The 22272-nt window shown below is 60.9% G+C and overlaps 2 protein-coding genes across 2 annotated transcripts; one reads left to right on the forward strand and one right to left on the reverse strand.

The window, feature by feature from the left end:
- Positions 1-12583, forward strand: VWCE (von Willebrand factor C and EGF domains). The gene is made up of 20 exons (XM_069857081.1): positions 1-197; positions 1621-1715; positions 1807-1896; positions 2972-3100; positions 3193-3309; positions 3392-3508; positions 4782-4910; positions 5567-5889; positions 5965-6058; positions 6150-6232; positions 7396-7483; positions 7599-7684; positions 7800-7917; positions 8858-8943; positions 9962-10058; positions 10185-10267; positions 10438-10528; positions 10616-10698; positions 11664-11754; positions 12198-12583. Exons 1-20 carry the CDS (start codon positions 88-90, stop codon positions 12581-12583), a joined length of 2496 nt encoding a protein of 831 aa, XP_069713182.1. The 5' UTR covers positions 1-87.
- Positions 12584-14711: 2128 nt separating this feature from the next.
- LOC138720867 (pepsin A-like) lies at positions 14712-18383 on the reverse strand. The gene is made up of 9 exons (XM_069857269.1): positions 18272-18383; positions 17946-18093; positions 16314-16431; positions 16004-16122; positions 15708-15907; positions 15387-15503; positions 15128-15266; positions 14942-15034; positions 14712-14865 (listed from the first exon to the last, which is right to left on the reverse strand). The coding sequence occupies exons 1-9, from the start codon at positions 18325-18327 to the stop codon at positions 14716-14718; spliced, it is 1140 nt and encodes a 379-aa protein (XP_069713370.1). The 5' UTR covers positions 18328-18383; the 3' UTR covers positions 14712-14715.
- Positions 18384-22272: the final 3889 nt, after the last annotated feature.

The following is a 22272-nucleotide window of genomic DNA, read 5'->3' on the forward strand; positions in this document are numbered from 1 at the left end:
ATGCGGTAGGCGCCGCGTGCCGCGAGGCCGGCGGGAAGGAAGGACGGCAAGCGCTGGGAAGCGTCCCGCTGGCTGGAGACGCCTGTCATGTTGGGCTTGCTGCTCTTCCAAGCTGCCTGTGTGTCCCTGTTCTTCCCGGGCGGCCAGGGCAGGGTGTATCCCGGGAGGAAGAAGCCGGCCAGCTTTGCCGTAGAGAGGTAGCCGGGTTTCCCCCCTTTTTTTTTTTTTTTTTTTATTTTTTTCCCCTTCTCCCTTTTTCTCAGCTACACCTGGGGACGGCAGCGCGCTGAGCGCTGCTTCTCCATCCCCCTCGGCTGCCTTCGGGGCTCCGGCCGTGCCTCCCAGCCCAGGCGGAGGGGCTGACACCCCCTGCATCCCTCTGGCTACCCGAGGCTGGCAGGGATCAAGGGAGCTGGACCCTTGCTGGAGTCCCCACATCCCTGTCCTGCTCTCCGTAACCTCTTAGGGATCAGGGGATTGTGACCCTCGCAGAATTCCCCAGCCCTGTCCTGTTCCCTGTATCCAGGTCCTGCTCCCCGTATCCTCCTAGGGACCAGGGGAGTGTGACCCTCACCGGAGTCCCCATCATTGTCCTGCTCCCCACATCCCTGTCCTGCTCCCTGTGTCCTGCTGGGGACCAGGGGAGCGTGACCCTCGCAGGAGTCCCCAAACCTGCTCCCTGTATCCAGGTCTTGCTCCCTGTATCCTCCTTGGGACCAGATGAGCATGACCCTTGCAGGAGTCCCCAAATCCCTGTCCTGCTCCCTGTATCCAGGTCCTGCTCCCTGTATCCTGCTGGGGACCAGGGGAGCGTGACCCTCAGGAGTCCCCATCCCTGTCTTGCTCCCCGTATCCTGCTGGGGACCAATGGAGTGTGACCCTCGCTGGAGTCCCCATCCCTGTCCTGCTCCCCAAATCCCTGTCCTGCTCCCTGTATCCAGGTCCTGCTCCCCGTATCCTGCTGGAGACCAGGGGAACGTGACCCTCACAGGAGTCCCCATCCCTGTCCTGCTCCCTGTATCCGTCTCCTGCTCCCCGTATCCTGCTGGGGACGAGGGGACCGTGACCCTCACCGGAGTCCCCATCATTGTCCTGCTCCCTATATCTCTGTCCTGCTCCCTGTATCCAGGTCTTGTTCCCCACATCCTGCTGGGGACCAGGGGAGTGTGACCCTCGCTGGAGTCCCCATCCCTGTCTTGCTCCCCAAATCCCTGTCTTGCTCCCTGTATCCAGGTCCTGCTCCCCGTATCCTCCTAGGGACCAGGGGAGTGTGACCCTCACTGGAGTCCCCATCGTTGTCCTGCTCCCTGAATCCAGGTCCTGCTCCCCACATCCTGCTGGGGACCAGGAGAGCGTGACCCTCGCCGGAGTCCCCAAATCCCCATCCTGCTCCCCACATCTTGCTCTTCCACCTTGTTTTGGGGTCACCCCACGCCCCAGTTCTCCCTGTGCCTCCCCCCCCGTGCCCTGCTCTGCCTCCTGGGCTGGGGTGGCTGTGGCCCATGGTGACCGTTCCAGTTATCTCCTTGCGTTCCGGGGCTGGAGGAGCTCCCCCAGGACCTTTGCTCCCCGTCCTGGAGCCTTGGACCAAGGTGGCCTCGACTTCTCCATCCCTCGCAGGCGCCGCGTGGGGCCCCACGTCTGCTTCTCGGGCTTGGGCGGCGGATGTTGTCCCGGGTGGATGGTGTCTCCGGGCAGCGGGCAGTGCACCCTGCGTGAGTCTGAGGGGTTCTCGGAGGGGGTCTGGGCTTGGGTGGTGGGGTCCCCGTCCTCCTGACACCCCCCCCCCCCCCCCCATCCTCGCAGCCCTCTGCTCCTTCGGCTGCGGCAGCGGCTTCTGCGTCGCTCCCGACCTCTGCTCGTGCCCGGATGGAGAGCAGGGCATCACCTGCCCAGGTACCCTCCCGGTTTCCCCCAAATCCAGGTCCCCTCAGCTTTCCCGGCAGCATCCGTTGCTCTTTTTCCCATCTCCTTGCAGCATCCCGGGCCAACTGGGAGACCCAGGGAGGGATTGCAGGGCAAAACTGGGATGGGGTGGGGTGGGGATGGGGATGGGAGGAGATGGGAAGGGGATGAGATGGAATGGGAAGGGGAAGGAGATGGGAAGGGGATGAGGTGGAATGGGATGGGGAAGGAGATGGGAAGGGGAAGGGGAAGGAGATGGGAAGGGGAAGGAGATGGAATGGGATGGGGATGAGATGGGAAGGGGAAGGAGATGGGAAGGGGAAGGAGATGGGAAGGGATGACATGGGATGGGAAGGGGAAGGATGAGATGGGAAGGGGAAGGAGGTGGGAGGAGATGGGATGGGGATGGGAGGAGATGGGATGGGGATGAGATGGAATGGGAATGGGATGAGATGGAATGGGAAGGGGATGGAGATGGGATGGGAAGGGGAAGGAGATGGGATGGGATGACATGGGAGGGAAGGGGAAGGAGATGGGAAGGGGAAGGATGAGATGGGATGGGATAGGATGGGAAGGGAAGGGATGAGATGGGAAGGGAAGGGTTGAGATGGGAAGGGATGGGATGGGATGAGATGGGATGGGGAAGGAGATGAGATGGGAAAGGGAAGGGAAGAGATGGGATGGGAAGGGAAGGGATGGGATGGAAAGACACAGGGTGGGATGTCATGGCATGGGAGGGGAGGGGATGGCATGGGATGAGATAGTATGGGATGTGAAGGGAAGGGATGGGAAGGGAAGGGATGACATGGGATGGGAAGGGGAAGGATGAGATCAGATGGGATGAGATGGGATGGGAAGGGGAAAGAGATGAGATGGGATGGGAAGGGGAAAGAGATGAGATGGGATGGGGAAGGGAAGGGATGGAATGTCATGGGATTAGATAGTATGGGATGGGAAGGGACGGGATGGGAGGACATGGGATGGGATGACATGGGGTGGGACGGGAAGGTGGGTGGGTGCTGAGGTGCCACCGGTGCCCGTGGCCCTCCCTCCGTCCCCCTTTCAGAGCCCCCCGGGACGTGCGGGGAGTACGGCTGCGACCTCTCCTGTAACCACGGCGGGTGCCAGGAGGTGGCCCGCGTCTGCCCGCTCGGCTTCTCCCTGGTGGAGACGGCCACCGGCATCCGCTGCACCGGTGAGCCGCGGCGGGGAGGCACCCGGGGGGGGATCCCGGGGTTGGGGGGTGGGGGGCTCCCCACCTCCAGCTCTCCCCATTCTCCCCCTCAGACATCGACGAGTGCCTGAGCGCCGCCTGCGAGGGTCTCTGCGTCAACACCGAGGGCGGCTTCGTCTGCGAGTGCGGCCCTGGCATGCGGCTCGCCGCCGACCGCCACAGCTGCCAGGGTGCGAGGGGCCGCGGGGGCCGGCGAGGGGGGCGAGCGGGAGCCCAAAGTGGGGCTACCGACCCTCCGCCTTTGCCTCCCAGATACGGACGAGTGCCTGGCCACGCCGTGCCAGCATCGCTGCAAGAACAGCGTGGGTAGCTACCGCTGCTCCTGCCGGCCCGGCTACCACCTCCACGGGAACCGGCACTCCTGCGTGGGTGAGCGCCGCGGGGGGCATCCCCTCCTCCCCGGCCTTCAGGCTGGGGGGTTGGGAGCAGCCCTGAGGAGAAGGACTTGGGGGGCTGGGGGAGGAGAAGCTCAACAGAGCCCAAAGTCCTGGGCTGCACCCAGAGCCGTGGGAGCAGCAGGGAGGGAGGGGATCCTGCCCCTCTGCTCCGCTCGGGGAGACCCACCTGGAGCCCCGAGTCCAGTTCTGGAGCCCTCAACGTAAGAAAGGGATGGAGCTGCTAGAATGGGTCCAGAGGAAGCCACGGAGATCATAGAATCATAGAACCACCAGGTTGGAAGAGACTCACCAGATCACTGAGTCCAACCATCCCCATCAATCACTAACCCATGTCCCTCAGCACCTCGGCCACCCGGCCCTTAAACCCCTCCAGGGAAGGGGACTCAACCCCCTCCCTGGGCAGCCTCGGACACTGCCCAATCACCCTTTCCATAAAATATTTTTTCCTGCTGTCCAGCCTGACCCTCCCTGGTGGAGCTTGAGGCCATTCCCTCTCGTCCTGTCCCCTGTCCCTTGGGAGAAGAGCCCAGCTCCCTCCTCTCCACAACCTCCTCTCAGGGAGTTGCAGAGAGCAAGGAGGTCTCCCCTCAGCCTCCTCTTCTCCAGGCTGAACCCCCCCAGCTCTCTCAGCCGCTCCTCTTCTTCTCCAGCCCCTTCCCCAGCTCCATTCTCTTCTCTGCACTCGCTCCAGAGCCTCAACATCCTTCTTGTGGGGAGGGGCCCAGCACTGACCCCAGGATTCGAGGAGCGCTCTCCCCAGGGCCGCGGCCAGAGGGAGAAGAACCTCCCTGGCCCTGCTGGCCACGCCGGGTCTGATCCAAGCCCAGATGCCCTTGGCCTTCTTGGCCCCCTGGGCCCCTGCTGGCTCCTGTTCAACCAACCCCCCCAGGTCCTTCTCCTCCAGGCAGTTTCCAGCCAGCCTTCTCCTAGGCTGGAGCTGCTCAGGGTTGTTGTGCCCCAAGAGCAGGACCCGCCATTTGGCCTCGTTGAACCTCCTGCCGTTGGTCTCAGCCCATGGATCCAGCCTGTTCAGATCCCTTTGGAGCCTCCCAACCCTCCAGCAGATCCATGACTCCACCCCACGAAGCCCACAGGGTGGAGGTGGCCCTCGCTGTTGCGTTGCCCTCAGCCTCGCAGGGTTGTGCTGGAGGGGACACCTCGATCCCCCAAGCTCCTGCTGAGCTGCTTGGTGACCTGCAGCACCTTCTTCTGCCCCAGCGGTGACTAGTCCCCGTGTCTCCCAGATGTCAACGAGTGCTGGTGGCCAGGAGAGCGCCGAGCCTGCCAGCACACCTGCCACAACACCCCGGGCAGCTTCCTCTGCTCCTGCCGCCCCGGCTACCGCCTCAGCAGCGACAAGGTCTCCTGTGAAGGTAACTCGGTTCCTCTCCAAGGCCAGGGGAACGGAGCAGAACGCCCTCAGCTCCCTGCCTGCTCCTCTGGGAGGAGGAAGGTTTAGAGGAGACGTTTAGGAAATAATTCCTCATGGTGAGGACTGGAGGACCTGGTGGCTTAGGAAGTGGTGGCTGCTCCATCCTGGAGGTGCTCAAGTTGGGTTGGATGGAGCTTGGAGCAACCTGACCCAGTGGGAGATGATCCGAGGGCTGGAGAACCTCCCGTGTGAGGCCAGGCTGAGGGAGTTGGGGTGGTTGAGGCTGGAGAAGAGAAGGCTGCGGGGAGACCTTAGAGCAGCTTCCAGGGCTGAAAGGGGCTCCAGGAAAGCTGGGGAGGGGCTCTGGATCAGGGAGGGCAGGGATGTGATGAGGGGAAGGGTTTGGAGCTGCAAGAGGGGAGATGGAGATGAGATCTTGGGGAGAAATGTTTTGCTGGGGGAGTGGGGAGTCACCACCCCAGGTTGCCCAGAGCAGAGGTGGCTGCCCCATCCCTGGAGGGGTTCAAGGCCAGGTTGGATGGGGCTTGGAGCCCCTGATCCAGTGGGAGGTGTCCCTGGCGTTGGAATTGGCTGGGCTTTGAGGTCCCTTCCAATCCATTCCATGATTCTAAGTGACACCTCTTCCTTCTCTCCTAGGTTACCCCAAATCCATCCTGGCCCCCTCACCCATCCTGCAGTCCCTGCAGCACCCACCCACCCTTTTCCTGCTCCCTCCCGGCTCTGGGGGGTCCCTCCTGGTCCCCAGGGGCTCCCCCTCGCCCCAGTTCCCTGCTGCAGCTCCCGGGACCCAACTCCCTTCTTCTTCTTCTCCTCCCTCCCTGGTCACCGAGCTGTCCCCGCCGGCTGCGGGAACCCCTGGTACCCCCACCCCATCGGCCTCTCCTTGCTGGTACCGGGGGGCCTCCCGCGAGCCCGGCGCGCGCTGGATGGAGCCGGGATGCCGGGATTGTACCTGCCAGGTGAGCAAACACCCCATCCCGTCCTCCCCGCCGCCCCAGGGGGACGTTGGGCTGAGGTGGCGTGTGCCCTGGCAGGGGGGACGAGTGCTGTGCGAGGCCGTGAGCTGCTCGGTGCCCTGCTCCCACCCGCTGCCCGCGCCGGCTGGCGGCTGCTGCCCGAGCTGTGCAGGTGAGCCCCGACCCGTGCAGGTGAGCCCCGACCCGTGCAGGTGAGCCCCGACCTGTGCAGGTGAGCCCCCGCTGACCCGCGTGCCTTCCAGGCTGCCTGCACCAAGGGGTGGCGCGAGCTGAGGGCGACGTCTTCTCGCCGTCCGACGGGAACTGCACCGTCTGCGTCTGCCTGGTGAGACCACGACGGCCCCGGGGAGGGATGGGAACATCCCTGGAGGGGATAAGGGCATCCCTGGAGGGGATAAGGGCATCCCTAGGTGGGATAAGGGCATCCCTAGGTGGGATAAGAGCATCCCTAGGTGGGATAAGAGCATCCCTGGGCAGGATGGGAGCATCCCTAAGTGCAATGGGAGCATCCCTAGGTGGGATAAGAGCATCCTTGGGTAGAATGGGAGCACCCCTGGTTGGGATGGGAGCATCACTAGGTGATAAAAGAGCATCACTAGGTGATAAAAGAGCATCACTAGGTGATAAAAGAGCATCCCTAGGTGGAATAAGAGCATCCCTAGGTGGAATAAGAGCATCCCTGAGCAGGAGGGAGAATCCCTAGGTGGGATAAGTACATTCCTAGGTGGGATGGGAGCATCCCTAGGTGGGATAAGGGCATCCCTAGGTGGGATAAGAGCATTCCTGGGTGGGATGGGAGAATCCCTGGGCTGGGAGTATCGCTAGTTGGGATAAGAATCCCTGGGTGGGATGGGAGCATCCCTAGGTGGGATAAGAGCATCCCTGGGTGAGATGGGAGAATCCCTAGGTGGGATAAGTACATCCCTAGGTGGGAGAAGAGCATCCCTGGTTGGGCTGGGAGCATCCCTAGGTGGGATAAGAGCATCCCTGGGTGGGATGGGAGCATCCCTAGGTGGGATAAGAGCATCCGTAGATGGGATAAGAGCACCCCTTGGTGGGATAAGAGCATCCCTGGGCAGGCTGGGAGCATCCCTAGGTGGGATAAGGGCATCCCTGGGTGAGATGGGAGAATCCCTGGGTGGGATGGGAGAATCCCTCGGCTGGGAGCATCCCTAGGTGGGATAAGGGCATCCCTAGGTGGGATGGGAGCATCCCTAGGTAGAATAAGAGCATCCGTAGATGGGATAAGAGCACCCCTTGGTGGGATAAGAGCATCCCTGGGCAGGCTGGGAGCATCCCTAGGTGGGATAAGAGCATCCCTACACTGGGAGCATCCCTAGGTGGGTTGGGAGCACCCCCCTGCATCCCTGCTCAGCCCTCTGGAGGGGTCTGCGCTGGGACGGCTGACACCCCAGCACTGTCCCACGATGAGGAAGGGGCTCATCCCCCCTCAGGTGCCCCGTGACAGCCCCCCACTCTCCTCCCCAGGCCGGCAACGTCTCCTGCATCTCCCCCGAGTGCCCCCCAGGCTCCTGCCCCGGCTCCTCGCCTCCCGACTGCTGCTCGTGCCAGCCAGGTGGGTCCCCAGGAGCCCCATCCCATGGGGGGGTGGGGGGAGCCCAGGGCTCGTGTGGGGCTGGGATTTTGCTCCCTGACCCCATTCCCACCCCTGTCCCCTCTCTCCTCACCAGCAAAGTGCAGTTTTCGGGGTCGCACGTACGCGCACGGGGCCCGCTTCAGCCTGGACGGGGACGAGTGCACCACCTGCACCTGCAGGGTGAGCGCAGAGGGGTTGGGGTGCTCCAAGGCTTCCCTGCTCCGTCCCTACTGGGGGATCCAGGATTTTGGGGGGGGGCGCAGGACGGAGGGTGACGGCGTCCCCGTGTCCCCAGGGGGGTGAGGTGGAGTGCTCCTTCGCCCCCTGCCCCGCGCTCGACTGCCCCCAGCACCTGCGGCACCTGAGCCCCGGGCAGTGCTGCGTCACCTGCAGGGACCCCCCAGCTCCCAGTGGTGAGGCCAGACTGGGGGGACTGGGAGGGGGTGGAGGGGGGACAGCTGGGGACAGGGAGGGAGGGGTGCAGGGGGCAGGGATGATGGGGTATGGGGACACCTGGGGACAGGGAGAGTGGGAAGGGGGAGATGCTCGGGGCTGGGGATGGTGGGATGGGGGGGATAGGGATGATGGGATGTGGGGACACTTGGGGACAGGGAGAGTGGGACGTGGGGGCACTTGGGGACAGGGAGAGTGGGACGTGGGGACACTTGGGGACAGGGAGAGTGGGACGTGGGGACACTTGGGGACAGGGATGGTGGGATGTGGGGACACTTGGGGACAGGGAGAGTGGGATGTGGGCACAGGGATGGTGGGATGTGGGGACACTTGGGGACAGGGAGAGTGGGACGTGGGGACACTTGGGGACAGAGAGAGTGGGATGTGGGGACAGGGAGAGTGGGATGTGGGGACACTTGGGGACAGGGATGGTGGGATGTGGGGACAGGGATGGTGGGATGTGGGGACACTTGGGGACGGGGAGAGTGGGATGTGGAGACAGGGAGAGTGGGACGTGGGGACACTTGGGGATGGGGAGAGTGGGACGTGGGGACAGGGATGGTGGGATGTGGGGACACTTGGGGACAGGGATGGTGGGATGTGGGGACAGGGAGAGTGGGATGTGGGGACACCTGGGGACAGGGAGAGTGGGCTGGGGGAGACAGGGAGGATGGGATGGGGGGACACTTGGGACTGGGGAGGGTGGGAGGTGGGGGATGGAGAGCAGGGTGGGGGGAAGGGTTGGGGACAAGGAGGACAGGGTGTAGGGGACATCTGGGAGGGGTGGGGTGTGATGTTTGGGACCTTTGGGGCCAGGCAGGGTGGGAAGTGAAGAATCCCTGGACACAAGGAGGGTGATGGGCTGGAGATGGCCCTGTCCCCCCGCTCTGTGTCCCCCAGGTTGCTTCGTGGATGACAACGGCGTGGAGTTTCCCATCGGCCAGATCTGGTCTCCGGGCGATCCCTGTGAGTTATGCATCTGCCAGGTGAATGAGAACCTGCTCCGCTTCACTTCTCCCCCCCGGCCCCTGCCCCAGCGCACGCCTCCTGCCCCCCTCGTCATGCCCCTCGGGGGTTCTGGGCTGCTCGGGGGCCCCAGCAGCTCCTCGGCTTTAAACCCTGTGGGGTTGGGGCAGCTTGTGGTGGGAGCTGGATCTGCTGGAGGGTTGGGAGGCTCCAAAGGGATCAGAACAGGCTGGATCCATGGGCTGAGACCAACGGCAGGAGGTTCAACGAGGCCAAATGGCGGGTCCTGCACTTGGGGCACAACAACCCTGAGCAGCTCCAGCCTAGGAGAAGGCTGGCTGGAAACTGCCTGGAGGAGAAGGACCTGGGGGGGTTGGTGGAACAGGAGCCAGCAGGGGCCCAGGGGGCCAAGAAGGCCAAGGGCATCTGGGCTTGGATCAGACCCGGCGTGGCCAGCAGGGCCAGGGAGGTTCTTCTCCCTCTGGCCTCGGCCCTGGGGAGAGCGCTCCTCGAATCCTGGGGTCAGTGCTGGGCCCCTCCCCACCAGAAGGATGTTGAGGCTCTGGAGCGAGTGCAGAGAAGAGAACGGAGCTGGGGAAGGGGCTGGAGAAGAAGAGGAGCGGCTGAGAGAGCTGGGGGGGGTCAGCCTGGAGAAGAGGAGGCTGAGGGGAGACCTCCTTGCTCTCTGCAACTCCCTGAGAGGAGGTTGTGGAGAGGAGGGAGCTGGGCTCTTCTCCCAAGGGACAGGGGACAGGACGAGAGGGAATGGCCTCGAGCTCCACCAGGGGAGGGTCAGGCTGGACAGCAGGAAGAAATATTTCCTGGCAAGGGTGATTGGGCAGTGTCCGAGGCTGCCCAGGGAGGGGGTTGAGTCCCCTTCCCTGGAGGGGTTTAAGGGCCGGGTGGCCGAGGTGCTGAGGGACATGGGTTAGTGATTGATGGGAATGGTTGGACTCGATGACCCGATGGGTCTCTTCCAACCCAGTGATTCTGTGATTCTATGATTCTCTGATTCTCTCAAGGTCTTCTCCTCTGCAGGCAGACGGCTCGGTGAGCTGCAAGCGCACAGACTGCGTGGAGACGTGTCCCCACCCCATCCTCATCCCCGGGCAGTGCTGCCCCGACTGCTCTGCAGGTGATGGGTGGTGGTTCCGCTGCCTCCCAGACCAGACCCAACAAGCCTGGCCTTAATCAGAAGGATCTCCAAGGGGTTCTTGACCCACCTGAAGGCCCCAAGACCCCTTTTCCTTCCTCCTTGCAGGCTGCACCTACATGGGAAGGATCTTCTACAACAACGAGACCTTCCCCTCCGTCCTGGACCCCTGTCTCAGCTGCATCTGCTTGGTGAGGGCTGCGCCGGGGGCACCTCGAGATGCTTTTGGCTTCTGCCCCGTGGGCTGAGCCCCGGTTTTGAACTCCGTTGATGAAAAAAAGCTCCTGGGTGTTTGAGGGTTGCCCCCTTTTTTTTCCCCAGCTAACGCCCGGCCCTCGCGCGTCTCTCCCGTCTCTCGCAGCTGGGCTCGGTGGCCTGTTCGCCCGTGGACTGTGCCATCTTCTGCACCTACCCCTTCCACCCCGAGGGCGAGTGCTGCCCCGTCTGTAACGGTACGAGCCGGGGAGGAGGTTTTAGGGGGATCAAGAGACCCCCCCTAGAACCTCTTGAGCCCCTCAACGCACACTCCTTTCGCATAGATTGCAACTACCAAGGGAGGAAGGTGGTGAACGGACAGACCTTCATCCCCGAGGGACAACCCTGCACCCGCTGTACCTGCCAGGTGAGCCGGGGGGTGTCCAGGGGGTGTCTGTGGGACTGATGGGATGGATGGTAGAGATGGTTCATCCCCAACTCTACGGTTGGAGTTGACAATCTCAAAGATCTTTTCCGAGCTAGTGATGCTAGAACTTGAACCCATCATCTAGAACTTGACCACATCATCTAGAACTTGAACCCATCATCTAGAACTTGAATCCATGAGCTCATGAGGTTCAACAAGGCCAAAAGCAAAGTTCTACATCTGGGTGGGGCAGTTTGTGGCTTCAATCCAGGCTGGGGGATGATGAGATTGGGAGCAGCCCTGAGGAGAAGGGCTTGAGGGGCTGGAGGAGGAGAAGCTCAACAGGAACTGGCAGCATGCACTCCCACCCATGTCCTGGGCTGCATCCAGAGCGGTGGGAGCAGCAGGGAGGGAGGGGATCCTGCCCCTCTGCTCCGCTCGTGGAGACCCACCTGGAGCCCCGAGTCCAGTTCTGGAACCTCAGCACAGGGAGGACACGGAGCTGCTGGAGCGAGTGCAGAGGAGGCCACGGAGATGATCCGAGGGCTGGAGAACCTCCTGTGCGAGAAGAGAGTTGGGGTTGTTGAGCCTGGAGAAGAGAAGTCTGTGGGGAGACCTTAGAGCAGCTTCCAGGGCTGAAAGGGGCTCCAGGAAAGCTGGGGAAGGACTTTTTCCAAGGGCCTGGAGTGACAGGATGAAGAGGAACGGCTTTAAATTGGAAGGGGGAAGATTTAGATGAGACATTAGGAAGAAATTCTTCTATATGAGGATGAGGAGGCACAAGCCCAGGTTGCCCAGAGCAGGGGTGGCTGCCCCATCCCTGGAGGGGTTCAAGGCCAGGTTGGATGGGGCTTGGAGCCCCTGATCCAGTGGGAGGTGCCCCTGGGGTTGGAACTGGATGGGTTTGAGCTCCTTTCCAATCCAACCCCTTCCATGGTTCTATGAACTCTCCCCATCGCTGCCAGCTCGGGGAGGTGAGCTGCGAGCAGAGATCGTGTCCCAGCTCCTGCGCCGAGCCCACCGCGCTGCCCACCGCCTGCTGCCCTCCCTGCCCAGGTAACCGTGATTCCTTAGGCTCTGGAATTCCAGCAGTGAGGACCCCGCACCCTGCAGCTCCCGGAGCGATGGGGTGAGGGGTCCCAGGGGCAAGGAAGGTGCTAGCCCAGAACACCTGGGTTGAGGGCACCCTTAGCAAGTTTGGAGATGACACTGAGCTGGGTGGGAGCTGGATCTGCTGGAGGGTCGGGAGGCTCCAAAGGGATCTGAACAGGCTGGATCCATGGGCTGAGACCAATGGCAGGAGGTTCAATGAGGCCAAACGGCGGGTCCTGCCCTTGGGGCACAACAACCCTGAGCAGCTCCAGCCTAGGAGAAGGCTGGCTGGAAACTGCCTGGAGGAGAACGACCTGGGGGGGTTGGTTGGACTCGATGATCCGGTGGGTCTCTTCCAACCTGGTGATTCTGTGATTTTGTGTGTGATTCTGTGATGTCTCCATCAGCCACAGACGCTCGCCTCCTGCTGCCACCCCTCGAGGACTCAGCCACCGTCACCCCGCATCCCAGCACCCCGACATCCACCCATCCCCCTCGCCACCACCTGCTCCAGCTCCTCCTCCCCAAAATTTCCGCCCGCGACCGCTCTCCGGGGAGCGCCGAGGGTGAGGAGCCCCATCCGAGCCCCTCCGGACCTACACCAACTGCTACTGGTCCCCAGTCTGAGCACACAGACCCCCCAGTTCTCCCAGTAACCCCCAGTTTGAGCCCTGAGGCTCAGGACCCCCCCGGGGACGCGGATCCCTCTGCTGTGCCACCAGCCAGCGGGGAGAGCCCTGAGGGCACACGGCTCCCTAGGGTCCCGGTGCCAGGCGTGCCCGGCGAGGTGTGAGGAGGAGGAGGAGGAGGAAGGAGGAGAGGAGGAGGGGTTCTGCAGGACCAGCAGGTCTGGCTCACCAGGCCCTTGGGGAGAAGACAGGGTGGGCAAACAGCATCCCTGCTCCCAGGGGTCCATCCCCATTCCCACAGGTGCATCCTTGCACCCATGGTTCCATCCTGGCTCCCATGGGTCCATCCCTGCTCCCAGGGTTCCATCCTGGCTCCCATGGGTCCATCCCTGCTCCCAGGGTTCCATCCTGGCTCCCATGGGTCCATCCCCATTCCCACAGGTGCATCCTTGCACCCATGGGTCCATTCCTGCTCCCAGGGGTCCATCCCTGCTCCCAGGGGTCCATCCTGATTCTCAGGGGTCCATCCCTGCTCCCTGGGGTCCATCCTTGCTCCCAGGGTCCATCCCTGCTCCCAGGGTTCCGTCCTGACTCCCAGGGTCCATCTCCGCTCCCATGGGTCCATCCCTGCTCCTTGGGGCCCATCCTGATTCTCACACGGGTCCATCCCTGCTCCTAGGGGTCCAACCTGACTCCCATGGGTCCATCCCTGCTCCTTGGGGTCTGTATCCTGACTCCCATGGGTCCATTCCTGCTTCCAGGAGTCCATCCTGACTCCCAGGGTCCATCCCTGCTCCTAGGGGTCCATCCTGACTCCCATGGGTCCATCCCTGCTCCTAGGGGTCCAACCTGACTCCCATGGGTCCATCCCTGCTCCTTGGGGTCCATATCCTGACTCCCAGGGTTCCATCCTGACTCCCCTGGGACCATTCCTGCTCCTTGGGTTCCATCCCTGCTCCCAGGGGTCCATCCCGACTCCTCCAGCCCCTCATTGCCCCCCTGAGGCAGGACTGGGGGGGCAGGATCAGCCCCCCCACCCCATTCCCAGCTCTCCAGGTGCAGGATGTGGGGCTGGGAGATGTTCCTGGGGTGCCCCAAGCTGCCTTCCACGGCGCAGACACCCCCGGGGGCCACCAATAAAGTCACCCTGGTATTTATCCCTGTCCTGTTCCCGCTCGAACCCGCTGACCCCAACTTGGAGGAACTTTTTGGGGTTCCCCTGGGATGAGGAGGGGGGTGCTGGAGGCGCTCAGCTCCCCCCTGAGCGTGGTTTGGGGACAGGATGGTCCTCCTGGATGCTGGTTGATCCTGAGGGAACGGAGCTGAGTGGAGCACGAAGGGTTTCTGGGGGCCAACACCAGATTTTGGCTGCTCCCAGCGGAGACTTTTCCAAGAGCTTGACCTGAGCAAAGTTCCTGCTCCTGAGAAGCGTTGGAGAAGTCCTGAGGTTGGTGTTGCCCTCGTGAAGAGGCTCCTGGAGAGCAGCTTTACCCAAGGAGAGGTGATAAACCAAGTCCACAGCTCCTAGGAGCTTCCTAGGGGTTTATCCAAGCGGTGTCCAGGAAGGAGAGGGAAGGTTTAGAGGAGACATTTAGGAAATAATTCCTCATGGTGAGGACTGGAGGACCTGGTGGCTTAGGAAGTGGTGGCCGCTCCATCCTGGAGGTGCTCAAGTTGGGTTGGATGGAGCTTGGAGCAACCTGACCCAGTGGGAGATGATCTGAGGGCTGGAGAACCTCCCGTGTGAGGCCAGGCTGAGGGAGTTGGGGTTGTTGAGGCTGGAGAAGAGAAGGCTGCGGGGAGACCTTAGAGCAGCTTCCAGGACTGAAAGGGGCTCCAGGGAAGCTGGGGAGGGGCTCTGGATCAGGGAGGGCAGGGATGGGATGAGGGGAAGGGTTTGGAGCTGCAAGAGGGGAGATGGAGATGAGATCTTGGGGAGAAATGTTTTTTTGTGAGGGTGGGGAGGCCCTGGCGCAGGTTGCCCAGAGCAGTGGTGGCTGCCCCATCCCTGGAGGGGTTCAAGGCCAGGTTGGATGGGGCTTGGAGCTCCTGATCCAACGGGAGGTGTCCCTGGGGTTGGAACTGGCTGGGCTTTGAGGTCCCTTCCAATCCATCCCATGATTCTCCAGCTCTTCCCAGAGAGACACAACACAGAGATGCTTCTCCACGGCTTTATTGTGCTCGGTGGCCGCGGCAGGAGGGGAAGGGAGAGCTGGGCAAGGGCCGAGCCCCAAGCTGGGGATGTGGTGGCAGCAGGACGCGCTGCCTGTCCCTGTCCCCGGCCCGGCGGAACCGCTTAGGACAGCGGGGAGAGCCCCACCATGTTGTTGGCCCTGTTGAAGATCACGTAGTACTCGCGGATGAAGACGTCTCCGAGGATCCAGAGCTCGCCGGACTCGGTGGGGATGTTCAAGCCCTCGAAGGCGAGGCTGCAGTATCCGTTGCTCTGCAAGCGAAGACATGAAGGTTACCAGGTCCTGGATCTCCTCCAATCCCAAGCCCAATCCTAGAAGGCTCCTCACCTGGATCACGTAGGCGCTGGGTGGCACCGGGAACCCGTTGCCATTGAGGTTGAAGTAGATGTTGGGCAAGGTGCTGATGGCATCGCAGCTGATCTGGAGGGGAAACGTAGAAGGTGGGGGGGTCAGCGGTCACCCCAAAAGGGATTCCGTGACCTGGGGAGCGACGAGGCTCCCCTGGGGCCTCACCTGGCCGTTGGAGTTGGCCCCAAGGCTGGCGAGGATGTTGTTGAGGGAGTTGGTGGGCACGGCCAGGAGGGAGGTGCCGGTGTCCACGATGGCCTGGCAACCAGAAGCGCAGGCGATGGCCTGGCCGTCGGCAGTGACGCTGGGAGGAGAAAGGGCGTGGGTGAGCTTCTCGGGCGTGGGATGAGGGGATGCACCCCAAAAAAACACCTTCTAGAGGGCCAACGGGAGCCACCAAACCCGTGGGCTGCTCAAGGCCTACCTGTCCATGGTGACCTGCCAGTAGGTTTCAGCAGAGAGGGGGATCCAGGTGATGCCGTTGGTGGTGTAGTCGGAATCGATGCCGCCAAAGAGGACGAAGCTGCCGCTCTGGTCGTTGCTGGAAGGGGAGAAGCGTCAAGTTGAGGTCCCATCCCACCGAGGAGGGCTTGCTGCCATCCTCCGACGCCAGCAGTGGTGAGGGATGTTCCTCAGGAGCCACGGGACGTTACAGCACCAGGAAACAGCGCCGGAGCCAACCCCGGCGGGATGGAAACAGGAGGAAATCCTCAGCAAGGACCCAGTGGCTCTGGCCAGGCCTTACTTGCTCAGGTAGACGGAGAAGAGGTCCTGAGCCACAAGGTTTTCAGACATCATGTTGTCAAAGACGGGAGTGGCTCCAGAGGAGGCGATGCTGGGGTAAGCCAGGCCCAGGATGCCATCGAAGGGGCTGTAGTAGAAGAAATCGCCTGGCTCGGTCTCGGACAGCCCGAAGATCTGGTTGAGAACGTTGATGCCTGCGACCTGGTGGAGGAGACAGAGAAAAGGAGGTTGGTCGGCGGTGGTGTCCTCGTGTCCCTCGTTCCTGTGGGATGGGGAGGTCGGTGAGCCCCGTCTTACGCCGACAGTGTCGTAGCCCAGGACGCCGGTCATGCTGCCAGTGCCGTAGGCAATCTCGACGCTGTCATTGGTGGCCACGTAGGTGGAGGAAGCCGAGGGGTTGAAGCGGTTGTGGTTGCCTGCGGGAGGTGGTCACGGTCTGGCCTGTCCTCAAGGAAGACCCTCCAGCACCTCCCCCGTTGTCCCTCAGGAGAGGCAGGACAGAGCCAGCCTCATCTCTATGACTCCCAGGGGCTCCTGGAGCCAGGTTGGAGGAGCCCAGGGCTTCCCCTGCCTCTTCCCCGTTGCCACGTGGCTACCGGACACCTACTGCAGGCCTGGCTGGAGCAGTAGACGGAGGGGACCCACAGGTTGGAGGAGCCGGTGTCGAAGATGACGGTGAATTCCTGGGCTGGGGTGCCGATGGAGATGGTGCCAAAGTACTCATTCTGTCACAGAGGGATGGGTAAGGGGCTAGCGGGACAGCCAAGGGGCTAGTGAGAGGGATAAGGGACTAGCAGGATAGGGAACAGGTTAGAGGAAGGGGTAAGAGGCTGGTGGGTCAGGTAAGGGGCTAGCAGGATGGATAAGGGGCTAGTGAGATGGGTAACAGGTTCTAGAAGAAAGGGTAAGAGGCTAGAGGGACAAGTAAGGGGCTGCTGGGTCAGGTAAGGGGCTAGCGGGATGGATAAGGGGCCAGTAGGATGGATAAAGGGCTAGCAGGATGGGCAAGGGGCTAGCAGGATGGATAAGGGGCTAGCAGGATGGATAAGAGTGTCATGGTTAAGGGGCTAGTGAGTCAGGTAAGAGGCTACGGGGACAAGTAAGGGGCTGGTGGGTCAGGTAAGGGGCTAGCAGGATGTGTAAAGGGCTAGCAGGATGTGTAAAGGGCTAGCAGGATGGATAAGGGGCTAGCAGGATGGGTAAGAGCTTAGAGTCATGGTTAAGGGGCTAGTGGGTCAGGTAAGAGGCTAGGGGGACAAGTAAGGGGCTGGTGGGTCAGGTAAGGGGCTAACAGGATGTGTAAAGGGCTAGCAGGATGGATAAGGGGCTAGCAGGATGGGCAAGGGCTTAGTGTCATGGTTAAGGGGCTAGTGAGTCGGGTAAGGGGCTAGCAGGCTGAGTAAAGGGCTGGTGGGTCAGGTAAGGGGCTAGCAGGATGGATAAGGGGCTAGTGAGATGGGTAACAGGTTCTAGAAGAAAGGGTAAGAGGCTAGAGGGACAAGTAAGGGGCTGGTGGGTCAGGTAAGGGGCTAGTGGGGTGGATAAGGGGCTAGCAGGATGGGTAAGGGGCTAGAAGGATGGATAAGGGGCTAGCAGGATGGGTAAGAGCTTAGTGTGATGGTTAAGGGGCTAGTGAGTCAGGTAAGGGGCTAGCAGGCTGAGTAAAGGGCTGGTGGGTCAGGTGAGGGCCTAGTGGGATGGATAAGGGGCTAGTGAGAGGGATAAAGGGCTAGCAGGACGGGTAACAGGATAGAGGAATGTGTAAGGGGCTAGTGGGTCAGGTAAGGGGGCTAACAGGATGGCTAAGGGGCTATAAGGATGGGTAGTGGGTTAGAGGAATGGGTATGGGGCTACTAGTATGGGTAAGGGGCTAGTGTGTCAGGTACGGGGCTAGTGGGATGAGTAAGAGGCTAATGGGATGGATAAAGGGCTAGCTGGATGGATAACGAGTTACAGGAATGGGTGAGGGGGTAGTGGGCCCGGTAAGGGGGCAGGGGGCTAGCAAGGGGGTAGGGGGCTAGCAAGGGGCTAGTGGGTCAAGTAAGGGGCTACAGGGATGAGTAAGGAGGTAGCAGGTCTGGTAAGAGGCTAGCAGGTCAGGTAGGGGGCTACAGGGATGAGTGAGTGGCTAGTGGGTTAGGTGAGGGGCTAGGGGGAAGTAGAAGGGGCTAGCAGGTGGGGAAAGGGGCTAGCGGGCTGGGGAAGGGGCTAGCAGGCCAGCTCAGTGGCCCACACTCACGTTCAGGTAGTTCTCCAGGGGCTCGGTGGAGGTGCCAGCGGCCAGGAACTTGGAGGCCAGGTTGTAGGGGTGCTCCTTCAGGTAGCGGTCCAGCAAGCCCTTCTCCTCCAGGACCATCCGCATGGACTTCCCCCTCCGCAGGGAGATCCTGGCGTGCGGGGAGACGGGGGGAGACCCCCCCATCAGCGAGAGCCACGCAGGGACCTCCACCCCATCCTCACCGTGGCCACGGAGGGGTTCAGGTTGCCCTCATATCCCCGCATGGCCCCGCTCTCCTCTAGGATCCCTCAGGCTCGTGGTGGTCACCCCACCATCCCAGAACTTACTTAGGGCCAAGGCATTGGGCCAAGGCTACCAAGCTGAGGAGCAGGAACAGCTTCATGGTGGCTTCCAGGAGAGCACTTGAGGTGGAGAGGCACGCCAAGTCTGCCACCCGCTCCGGCCGAGCTCCTTATATCCCAACCGGGGTTGTTTGGCTGGCGGCACCGATAAGAAAAACAAACGACCCAGGGGCAGTTATCGCAACGTCCTTAAGGGATACCGGGAGGGGAATGTCAAACCGAGAGCTTTCCATCTTCACCGGGGTCAACGACCACGGCCAAGACGTAGGGCTGCATCCTCCAGGGGGTCTGGATCCTGAGGGGGAGGCATTGGAAGCCGGAGAAGGGGGACGTGGGGTTGGTTGAAGCCATTTCGGGGCACGTCCCCTCCCTGGTTGACTAGTCCTGCGTTACACAAGCCAACAACGCCGCCGTGGCCAAGGAACCACAGCCAAATCCTGCACCATTAGATACCAGCACTGATTTTCCAGTCAGAACCCTAATGAGCTGTGGGATGGAGGGTCCTGGAGCCGTTCTGGACCATCCACCTGCCTGTGAGGGTTTGTTGGGGTGGAGCCAGCTAGGAGATGTGGAGCTGGCATGGGAACACTGCTCCTTTGGGGTCCCCTGGTCTGCTCGGGTTGGTGGTGTCCCCATCCCTGGAGGGGTTCAAAAGTTGAGTAGATGAGGTGCTCATGGATCTGATTGAGTAGAGGACACGGACGGTTGGACTTAATGTTCTCAAAGGTCTTTTCTCACCAAGCAATTCTATGTTTCTAGGGAGGTTTTGTCCTTCCTGAGCACCCGGGTTGCCTCGGGGCGCCCACCCATGGGGGGCAGCCGAGCCCCGGCTTCATCGCACGCTTGGCTTTGCACACGGGGCTCCACCGAGCGCCAGCGCCAAGGGGCTCGGGAGCGACGCCGGGGTAAGTTTGCTTAATCTCACACCTCCATCCACCAGGCAAACAGAGGCATTCGTCACCGGCTTTTTTTCCGTTCCAGACGCCAGCTCCTCTTAGTTCAACACCGCCTGCCCCGGAGAACCAAGGGTGGAAGCCCCTGTCCTCCACCACGGCTGAGCCGAGCGTGGTGGAGGTGGCACTGCCGGGATCCGGCTTAGGATCATGGATCATAGAAAGGTTTGGGTTGGAAGGGACGTTAAGATATCATCTAGTGCAAACCCCTGCCATAGGCAGGGGCGTCTCCCACTGGATCAAGGTGCTCCAAGACCCCTCCAACCTGATCTTCAACAATTCCAGGGATGGGGCAGCCACCGCTTCTCTGGGCAACCTGGTCCAGGGTCTCTCCACCCTCATCATGAAGAATTTCTTCCTAAGATCTCACCTAAATCTAAGCTTAAACCCATTTCCCCTCCTCATATCCCTACAACCCCTCCCCAGCTTTCCTGTAGCCCCCTCAGGAACTGGAAGGTCCTCAGAATGTCCTGAGTTGGAAGGGACCCACACAGATCATGGAGTCAGATCACAGATGGATTGAGTCTCCCCAGATCTTTCCCTTCTCCATGCTGAACAACCCTCCTTCAGCCTGTCCTCATGGGGAGGTTCTCCAGCCCTCGGATCATCTTCGTGACCACCCTCTAGACCCACTCAAGCAGGTCCATGTCTTTCTTACGACGAGGCTTCACTCATCTCCATCCATCCTAGTGCTGCTTGTGGAACTGGGACCAGCTAGGGGCTGAAACTGGGACCAGCTTGGGGAACGACCAGCTCGAGATGCCACTGGTTGAACGATACCAAGGTCGCTCGCTCTGGGCTGCGTCAGAGGCTCCTGGCACTGGACCAGGTGGCCTGGCCTCCACCACAGCACCTTGGGCTGATAAGAAGAAGCTGAAGGAAAGGGGCTGGTTGGTTGCAAACACGTCCTTGCTGCGCTACACGTGGAAAACCTTTTACTTCTCGAAGGTTATCGGAGCAGAGCACTTGAGGACACGTCCCTTGGCAAGGAAGCTGCACCAGGACTGCTCCGAAGGGCTCTTAGATGGCATCTTTGCCTCAGCATGTTGGGTGTCTGCAGGAAAGACGCTGGTTTTGGTGGGAAATGCCCTCTTCTCCGCAGCACCCAGCGAGTTTCACCACTGCACGGAGACATCTGGCACATGGTGAACTCGTTGAGCTCCTGCAAATCCCGTTTCTATAGAAGTGGAATTCAGAGCTGGGGTTTGCTTGATCACCTCACGCCGGGAGCCCTTTGGAAGCCTCCTTGCACCTTGGTGGTGGTGGAAGGCAAATGCTGTACCCCTGGCAGCACTCACGGGAGTGGGTTTGGAGAGCTGGGAGAGCTCCCACCTTCACAATCATTTGCCCTCCAAGGACTGAGAACCTCCAAGGAGGCTTCTCAGGAGCTTCCAGGCTTGCCATGTTCTCCATGCTGGGGTAGGTGATGCTGCAGGAGGTCCACAGGAGCTGGTGTGGGCAGCCATGGCTTTTTTTTTCTCCATGGTTCAGCCCCACAGCAGGGAACTGGAGGTAACTGGTGGCTGTGGACGAGGAGCAACCCAGACGGGGAGCGGGGCGGTCAGGGTCCTCTCTTCCAGGGCAGGTTTGGAGGTGCTGGTGATGCCAGGGTGGATTTCCCTCTGTTTAATGGCAAATTGTTAGCTGGGACATCGATTGAGCAGGACACAACTCCTCAGGGTGGGGTGATCTAGGGCTGAGCTGCCTCCATGGTGTCCTCCACTGATGCTCATCCTAATAATGAGCACCTTGGAGAAATGGAAAGGTGAACATTCCAAGGGCTAAATTCTTCCTTTGGAGCAAGTCGGGGAGTTGGGCTGCAAGACTGAGGTCCAGACTCGCTGCAACCTGGTCTCCTTGCTCCCCTGGTTTGGATAGAAAGGTAAATCCTGTGTTTCTGGGCTGATAGATGGGCGAGCTGGCCTCTTCCGAGCACCCAAACTATCCCGAATTCAGGGATTCTATCATGGAATGAAGACTCAAACCAATCTTCTTTTCTTTTCCTGCAGGTCCAGTTGGTGAAACACAGCTCCACGTGCAAAGCTGCGATCGTCAGGGATCAGGATTTCATTTTTTTTCAGTGGAAAGCAACAAGTTCTCAAACTGCAGGGAGATTTGGGATGAAATCATTCTTCCGTCCACAGATCCCATCACCAGGAACCGAGGAAAACCTGTGAGTATCCAGATAGGAACGGAGTTTTGGATGCTTCGTTACACACAGAATGAAGACGTTGTGGAGCTGAGCACCAGAAAAACCTCAGACGAGGAGCCCTGAAGCGGATCTGATGCCTACAGAGAAGGTTGAGCCTGCACAGCTCTCAGCAGGGACTTGGCAGCCTCCTTCCTTGCAATCTTGAGGGCTAATTCCTCTGGGAAGGGTTTTGCTGCAGGAATGCAAGGGCTTGGCCCTTCCTGAGCTGGAAGAGGTAGTGGCCCTAGAGATAAGGCGTCCCGGTGACTCCATGGCTGCACCTCTTTTCCAAGCTCTCTCCTCCCTTCAGCCTTTTTTATTCTGGATTTTAAAGCTCCTTGAGGAACCCTAGACCCTTGGGGTGTGGAGGTAGAGGTGGTGGGACTGATTGCTTCCAGCCTCCTGCCACGGGACTGGAGAAGAGGAATCGGTGGCACGAACAGCTCGGTGGGTTCATCACCTCAGCAAAGTCAGGATGAACCCAGAGGCAGCGATGCTGGATTTGGGATGCGGTGAAAGGAAGAGGAAAACAAGGAAGTTGGGCTTAGGTTTATGGTGGAGCTGCTGACCGGGATGTTTCCAGCCTTAGTAGGGAAATGGAGGGAATGAGACATGCTGGAGTCTGGAAAAAATCTACCCTTTGCTCCTCAGAGGGAGCAGAGAACCTTGAGGAAACTCAAAATGAAGCTACAAAGAGCTCAAAACACAACTCGGCTGCATCCAAAGGGTACAGACGGCACCAGGGGGCACCAGGCGGGTGCAGCACTGGGGGGGCTGCTCTGATCCAACTCCATGCAGAGACCTCCCCCGTGGTCTCCAAAAGCAGATGAAGACCAGGTGGA

Source organism: Phaenicophaeus curvirostris, chromosome 5 (genome assembly GCF_032191515.1).
Source record: "Phaenicophaeus curvirostris isolate KB17595 chromosome 5, BPBGC_Pcur_1.0, whole genome shotgun sequence".
Lineage (NCBI taxonomy): Eukaryota > Metazoa > Chordata > Aves > Cuculiformes > Cuculidae > Phaenicophaeus > Phaenicophaeus curvirostris.

Excerpts from the sequence above, each read along its gene's own strand:
- VWCE (XM_069857081.1), top strand. The coding sequence starts at position 88 with ATGTTGGGCTTGCTGCTCTTCCAAGCTGCCTGTGTGTCCCTGTTCTTC. Across the intron at positions 5,890-5,964 it reads GCCGGGATTGTACCTGCCAG|GGGGGACGAGTGCTGTGCGA; the intron begins GTGAGCAAACAC and ends GTGCCCTGGCAG. Across the intron at positions 6,059-6,149 it reads CTGCTGCCCGAGCTGTGCAG|GCTGCCTGCACCAAGGGGTG; the intron begins GTGAGCCCCGAC and ends CGTGCCTTCCAG.
- LOC138720867 (XM_069857269.1), bottom strand. The coding sequence starts at position 18,327 with ATGAAGCTGTTCCTGCTCCTCAGCTTGGTAGCCTTGGCCCAATGCCTT. Across the intron at positions 16,432-17,945 it reads CCCTGGAGAACTACCTGAAC|AATGAGTACTTTGGCACCAT; the intron begins GTGAGTGTGGGC and ends CCTCTGTGACAG. Across the intron at positions 15,035-15,127 it reads GGGCCAACTCCAACGGCCAG|ATCAGCTGCGATGCCATCAG; the intron begins GTGAGGCCCCAG and ends TTTCCCCTCCAG.